General features: G+C 60.4%; 1 protein-coding gene across 1 annotated transcript; it reads right to left on the reverse strand.

Annotated features, from left to right (window-relative positions):
- Positions 1 to 377: 377 nt before the first annotated feature.
- Positions 378 to 3,279, reverse strand: RBM15 (RNA binding motif protein 15). Its single transcript, XM_086476532.1, has 2 exons — positions 2,277 to 3,279; positions 378 to 2,243 (listed from the first exon to the last, which is right to left on the reverse strand). Exons 1-2 carry the CDS (start codon positions 3,274 to 3,276, stop codon positions 403 to 405), a joined length of 2,841 nt encoding a protein of 946 aa, XP_086332658.1. The 5' UTR covers positions 3,277 to 3,279; the 3' UTR covers positions 378 to 402.
- Between the last annotated feature and the right edge of the window lie 3,958 nt (positions 3,280 to 7,237).

Genomic DNA, 7,237 nt, shown 5'->3' on the forward strand with positions numbered 1-7,237 from the left:
AAAAGGACACGAATCAAAATTAAGAAGACGGGAGTTTGTTCTTCCCCCACCCACCCACCCTCCCCTAGTTTTTGTTTTTCCTTTTTTTTTTTTTTCTCTTTTTTTTTTTTTCCTTTTTTTTTTTTGTAAATCAAAGCAGGCCTAGCCTCCCTGCTACCCCCACTGACAGGGGATTCTCAAAATATCCTATTCACGCTAATGGCTAACCAACCTTTCTGGCTTCTAACTTTATAGAAAAAAAATGTAGTAACAGAAAAACGGGCAGGGAAAGTCACCTACAAACAAAGATCTAATTTAAAATAATGACAGGGCTGGCTAAGGCTGTATCCCATAGCACCTGGCACACGCTGGAGGGGCTGTGTGGAGGAGTAGGCAGGGTTGGGTACAGAGAACACGAGGACCTTAGGACGCCCCACGGACAATGATCATGACCAGATAGTCGTCCTCTGATTTGGCCAGCGCCTTGGCCGTGGAGTCCAGGAATTGCTGGGAGAAATCGCAGGGCGGAAAGGCGTGCAGGACCCCGCTGTTCTCCTTGTCTTTGTTACCCCCCACAGGGAGGCTGATCACCCCAGCAGCCTGCTTTTGCTTTAGATAGGACACCAGATTCCTGAGGGGCCTCTGGGTGGAGGTGGTGGCGGCCTCGGCAGCTCCGGCTGCGGAGCGGTTGTCTGATGCGCCGGGCACAGCCAAAAGGATGGCGTAGCCGTTGGGACCCGCCACTTTGATGCGACGATTGACCTCGTCCAGCTTGGGCTGGTCCAGACGAAGACGTTGGGTGATCTTGAGCTGAGCTACTTTCCCACCAGTCGCTCCCTCCACGAGGAGACTGCTGGCCACACCGAGGTCCCCCTGAAGCAGGTGCATATTGGACGGGAAGTTGCTGTTCTTCAGCAGAAGCATCCCCTGCCAAGCCAAGCACAGCTTGGGGGCTCCCCCGGCCTGCGACGCTCCATCCTGCTGCTGTTTCTGAGGAGGAGGTTTGAGGCGGGAGCCTCCACCGCCTCCCTCCGTAGCCCGCTCATCCTTTTTGGCCGGACTTTTGCACTCCTGCGCGGCGGCTGCCGCCGAAGCGCGATGCTTCCGCTCCCGTTCGGCGGAATTCTTGCGGTCGCGCTTTTCGTTCTGACCCCGCTCCAGGCTGCCCCTGCGCGATTCCCGGACGGGAGAAGGCCGCTCCAACAGGAGCAAACGGGAGGCCGAGCGCTCGGGGTCACTACTGTAACGCTCCCTCCCTCCAAGGAGCTCGGGGCTGCGGTCCGGTGGAGAGGTTGTGGCTAAACAGTGGCGCTTACGGGAGGAAGAAGAGCGCTCGCTGTCCGGAGAGCGGTCCAAGTGCCGGCCTCCATCCTCCGCCAGTCTCCGTTTCCTAGGCTGATCCCTGCTACTACTGCCCAATTCCCTCTCCCCTCGGTCCCGCTCTAAGGACCAACCATCCCGGCGGCGCTCTAGGCTTTCCAGTGGGTCATAGGCAGCTGCCCGATTACTCCGATCCCGCACAGGGGGTGGGGGGGGCACCCACTCTGTCTCAGGATAAAGGTCTCTGTCGCGGTCTCTATAGAGTAAGGGTGGCGTCCTGTCCCGGGCCCCCCGAAGAGGATCAGGTGGGGCTCCCCGGTGAGCCCCAAAAGCAGCCGCCTCCGCCACGAGCTCATAATGAGCAGGAGGCGGCAAAGGCAGAGGCTGCAGGTAGGGCTGCTGGTACCGATGCTCAGTGTCGGCAAAGTCGACGCGGAGGCGGCGATCGGGCCCCCCCAAGGGAAAGCCCCGCATGTGGGTGCACGCCGCCTGCGCCGCGTCCAAGCTCTCATACTGGATATAGGCCCACGAATCACCTTTGCGGTAATCGATAGTGCGAATGGTACCAAACCGATCAAACTCCCTGGCCAGGGCGGCGAGGGGCACCCAGGGCCCGAGGCCACCCACCCAGAGCCTGGTAGTCGGCGTGGCTTTACCATACCCGATCTTGATGGGGTTGCGCAGCAGCACCTTTCCTGACATGGCCAACTTGGCCCGGTGCGCCATGTCCAGATTTTCAAATTTAAGAAAACCATACGTGCTGGTCTGCCCGCGCCCCGGCCTTTTGATGTCCACCTCAGTGATGACCCCAAAACGGTCAAAAGCTCGGCGTAAATCTGACTCGCTCACGGTGATGTCCAGGTTGCCCAGGAACAACGTGCGGTTGGCCCTCTGGTCATCCTCAGGGCTGATCTCCTCCTCGCCGGCGGCTCCAGCACCCCCTCCTCCTCCACGAAATCCCCCAGCAGCCGCCACACCAGCCACCCGCTCCAGCCCGTAGGCCGGCCGCACTCGCGCTTCGTAGAAACCCCCGTAGTCCCTCTCCCTCTCCAACTCCCTGGGCAGAGGGGGGGGAGGCGGCAAGCGGCCCAGGGCGAGCTGCTGCAGCCGGTAGTCTCGATAACCCAGGGCCCCGCCGCTACCGGCGGGGGACAAGGCCCGCTGCGTCGCCCCAGCCGGAGGGTGCCGCACCGCCGCTGCCGCCGCGGCCGCCACCCCTATGGCGGCCGTGCCGTAGGGCGACTCCTTGTCCAGCAGCGCCGGGGAACGGCTGCTGCGTCGCCGGCTGCTCCCTCCGCCGCCCCCGACGTAGACGGCCTCGATTTTCAGCGGGCGGTCGTAAAGCACGAGGCGGCCGCGGGCGTGTTTGGCGGCGCGGGCGTCCTCGGGCCGGCGGAAGTTGACAAAGGCCACACGCTCGTCAGCAGCGCCGGTGCCGGGCGGGAGGCGGCTGATTTTGACGCTCACGTCGCCGAAGCGCTTGAACTCGTGGAAGAGCCCGTCCTCCACCGCCTCGTCGCTCAGCGCCGAGCCCAGCTCGCTGATCTTCAGCGTCTTGTACTCCCCGCCGCCACCCGACTCGGAGGAAGAGGAGGATGGGGCCGCTGCCGGTGCCCGGGACTCACCGCCGCGGCTGCTGCTGCTCCGCGACGCCTCCGCGGTTTTGCCGCTGCCGCCGCCGTAGCCGTGCCGGCTGCCCCCGCCGCCCGCCGCCGCCGCCCCGGCCTCGTACTCGCGGCTGCCGGCGCGGCCGGCCTTGTCCGGGTGCGGGCCGCGCCGGCTGCTCCCGCTGTTGCTCTCGTTGGAGGCCGCCGCTGCCGCCGCTTTCCCGCCGCTGCCGTTGGAGCCGCCGGAGCCGCTGGGTTTCTTGCTGCTCCGCTCGCCCCGCGCCGACGAGGAGGAGGACGCCGAGTCCTCGCCGCCCCCGCCGCCCCGCGACCGCTTGGCTTTGGCCGGCGAGCGCTCCTTGCCCTTCATGGCGGCGGGCGGCGGGGCCCCCTCCCGCCCCCGGCCCTGCTCCCGCCGGCGGCCTCACCGACTGACTGACCGCCGCGCTCACGCACCCGCCGCCATCTTGGAAGCCGCGGCGGCAGCCAGCCCCGCCCCCCCGGCGCCCATTGGGCGCTCGGCGCAGGCCCGCCGCCCTCGTTGGCCGCCGAGAGCGTCGCCCCCCCACCCCCACGCCCCCGTTGGGCGGAAGTCCCGCCTACCCCTCCTCTCTGACTTTTTCGATTGGCTCAGCGGGCTGCCCTTCGGCCGACCGGCCTTGCGCGCCCGCGAGGAAGAGGCGGGAAGAGCCGCCCCCCCACACACTCCTCCCCGCCCCGCTCGCTCATTGGACTGTTAGAAAGGGCGCGGTCTTCTGATTGGGAATCCCCTTGTCAATCGTAGCCGTTCAACCATGGGAGGACTGCCTCTGCTCATTGGCCATTGGGCCGAACTTACCTCCTCCTTCTGATTGGCTTTCTTACCTGCCAGTTATAATAGTCCTGCTGCGGCCCCGCCCCGCCCTTCCCCATTGGCCCGCTCGCTCAGACGCGGGTTCCCATCGTCCCTCTCAAATTCTCGCGAGCTGCTCTTTCCCCGCACCCTTTCCTCATTGGTCACTGGTAACCTTTCCTGCACTGCTCTGATTGGCTGAAGTCCACGCCGCTCCCGAAGAAGCGCGGGCTGCTGCCCAAGCTCCACTCTTCATTTATCATTGGGCGAGAAAAATCTCCCTAGGCATCTGATTGGGTGCAATCAAATAGCTTGCCGATAGGCTAAAGCGGAGATCAGTCACGCTTATTCTGGGCTCTGATTGGTCGCAGTGGAGAAGAGGGCGGTTCCCCGGCAGGGTTCGCCGTGCGGCCGCCGCGAAGGGCTCAGAGCGCGCCGGGCTGCGGCGCGGTGTGGAGGACCGGGGAGGGGGTTGCGGTCTCCGCCCGTCTCCTCAGCCCGCAGAGAGGCGGGAGCGGTCAGGGGATAAACGCCAGCGGGGTGGGCTGGGGCTGAACTTCAGCGGAGGGGGAAAGGAGAGAGCGTTCAAGCGGGTCGCGACAGCTCGGCCCGCAGTAAGTGCCCGTTCTGCCCCTCCGCCGCTTCCCTTGTACATGTTCGCACCAGGAAACACCGAAACGCCGCCCGGTGCGGCTCCGGGTGCCCCACAGGTCTCTGGGCCCCAGGGCCCGGCCCCCCGCTCCTGGGTGTGGGAGCCTGAGGAGGAGCGGCAGGGAGCAGGGCCGGCGACTGCCGCATGGCACGGTCGCACCTCGCCGTGTTACTGCCTCGCTCGAGGCGTTCGAACACCGCCAATATTCCCCATTTAAAGTCCCACGGATAACGTTAGTTATGCCACTACATTTCTTCTTCCACCAGCGCTCTCGTTCGCTCGGGAGTTGGAGCTCAAGAGGTGGTTGGGGATGGGAAAACCAGCTTTGGTTTCCGTCTTCTGAGGCAAAGGTTTGGAGCTGCTGTGACCTCCGGGTCAGGGAAACCCAGTCCCCACACCCACCAGAAGTGGCTCTAATCGGTGTATCTTGTGAGCATCCCGCTCCCCCGAGCGCTGCCGCTGTACTCTTGCTCCTCCTTGCTCCCCCCTGCTCTGCCTCCGCCTGGTGTCAGGGAGAAAGAAAGGTTCAAAGGGTGAGGAATCTGTGACAGAGGTGGATCTGGCTCTGCCCCATGGAAGCGCTGCCCCTGCATCCCACTATCCCACAAATCACCCCCCACCAAACCCTAATTTCACACCCCCAGGGCTGCGCTGGGAGAATCATCCGTTCGTTCTTCCTGGCTGCCACCGAAACGCATCGAAATCCAGTGGTACCCGGGGAGAAAGAAAACAAACCCAAACCCCTGCAACCACACTGCAGTAGGAAGAACTTCGTTTAACCCAGCGATGCTACGGCCCCCCTGAGCCATGTTTTATAATCACAGCCTAAGTGGTTTGAAATAAGGAGAGCAGAAAGCACAATGTTCCCTCGCTGTGCCTCTGAGTGAAATGTCCTCGCATCTCTGTGTCACCCCATGGAAATAAGATCGCTCCCCAGGAACGTCTTAAGCCAACAGAGGGAGAATTGAATCAGATTTTTTAATAGCAGTCCATTAGACTGCATTTCTCCCTGTCATATCATCTCCTTCTGACAGAGATGGTACACAGAGGCTCCCGAAATTGTGGGCGGGTTTTCAGTGGCGGGTAAATAGCTGATGTCTAAATATAGACCCAGGAGTGATAGAAATTGTGTTTGAAATCTATGTTGAGCTTCTGCAAATGAGATCCTCCGATGCAACAACACTGAGTTAACCTAACAGGCGTATCAGAGACAGGCCCAGCTCATGTGGATGTAATTATCGTTAAGTATAGGGAAGACAGATACAATTAGGTGGATGTGAATCGTCCAGATGAAGTGATACAAAGGTATGTGAGGCATCACCGGCACGGAGGAGCCTCGGCTGAGCGAGACACGGAGTCTGTCAGACAGGCTTATCTGCTCTTGTCTGGGTCGAGCTGCTTTCCTGGGGACACACAACTGAAGGATAAAGCTCAGGCGTTGTTGTTTTCCCCTAGAAAAATTACTGTTTTGTCAAGGTGTTACCATTTTACGGAAATATCTCACTTCCAGGGCCAGGGTTGCTGGAAAGGAGGCTGGGTTGGAATGGATTGGAGGCCCAGCCTACATCATGCTGTGGGGACCAGAATATCCCAGTTGATGATAAAAAAGCATCACTTTATTCTGGCTCAGATGCGCCCCCATCCCATGCAGGTACCGCTCCCCACCAGCTCCCCTCCTGTGGGTCCCACAGCATCTGCCAGAGCATCGCAGAGGAGCTGAGGGATCACTCCTCAGCTACGTAAGATAAAACCGTGGGGAAAACCCTATTTTGCCATATTTCAGCTTCATGTTTGAGGTTACATCTGGTAAAACCTGGCACAGCTCCACTGGCTTGAGAAGGAAATACATCACTTTAAACAGCTAGTGATAGAGACTTCTATCTGCCAAGGTCCTAAGCGCTTCCTCGTGGTGCCTCAGGTTGGGAGCGAAAGACAAATCAAAATTCCTCAGCTGATGAGTCACGGCATAAAAGACACCTTGGGGGCCCACTGGGCCACATCATCGCAGGGACAGGCCCTCCTGGCAGACATTTAATCTGATTTCAGTCCTCCTGCCCCGCTCCTTCCGAGGGGGGACTGTCCTCCTCCTGGATTTTTCCACCTCCACGTCAGTCGCCGCTGATGTGGCTCTCTGCGGCGCTCGGTTTGGTGGCACTGGTGTGTTTTGGAGGGGGTTTTGGCACTGGGAAGAGGTAACGCGGCACCTGAAACCAGCCCTGGAGAAGAGCACGCTTTGTCAGGCCGTGAGAAACGACCCAGCACAAGCAGGAATCTCCCCCCAGGCCCTGGCTAGATAAAGAGTGCTCTGTCTGCGCTTATATATATGTGTATGAATAATTAAGGTGCCAGATGGCCCTTGAGCCCCTGGCCTAGATAGAAACGTCTGATTACATTTGGTGTCCGTGGGAGCTGGGCATCCAGGTCCCTCTGCGGAGCTGGGCTCATCCCGGAGGATACTTGGGTGTTGCAGAACCCAAGAAACTTGCTGTTTTCCTGCAAAACCCATTCTCTGGGGGTTTCGCTGTGCATCTTCCTTTCAAACCCTGGCTGGAGATGATCGCAGCGGAACTCAGTCTGACAGAGGAGGAGAAGCGAAGAGGGCTCCCTGGTGAGATCCCAAAGCCCCCGGCGCTGAGACGCAGGCAGAAGGTTTGCCAACATCTCGGCTGGGGAGGCAAGTGCTTGTTTGCAGTTTTGCATTCAGACGAGCTGCCTTTCTTCCTGGAGATGTACTTGTAGCCCAGCCGGCCATTAGAGACGTCGAAATACATTAGCCTCACTTAGGCAAGGCCACAAGAGCCCTCCCGGGAGCGGAGCTGCCAGCCTAGAAGTGAGCTGTCACACACT

The sequence above is a fragment of the Leptosomus discolor genome, chromosome 21 (assembly GCF_034619465.1).
Source record: "Leptosomus discolor isolate bLepDis1 chromosome 21, bLepDis1.hap2, whole genome shotgun sequence".
NCBI classification, from domain to species: Eukaryota; Metazoa; Chordata; class Aves; order Leptosomiformes; family Leptosomidae; genus Leptosomus; species Leptosomus discolor.

What these genes read in the sequence shown, in the direction of transcription:
- RBM15 (XM_086476532.1), bottom strand. Translation starts at nt 3,276, where the DNA reads ATGAAGGGCAAGGAGCGCTCGCCGGCCAAAGCCAAGCGGTCGCGGGGC. An exon ending in CGGGCTGGAGCGGGTGGCTG is followed by an intron (nt 2,244 to 2,276) that starts GTGTGGCGGCTG and finishes TTCGTGGAGGAG; the next exon opens with GAGGGGGTGCTGGAGCCGCC.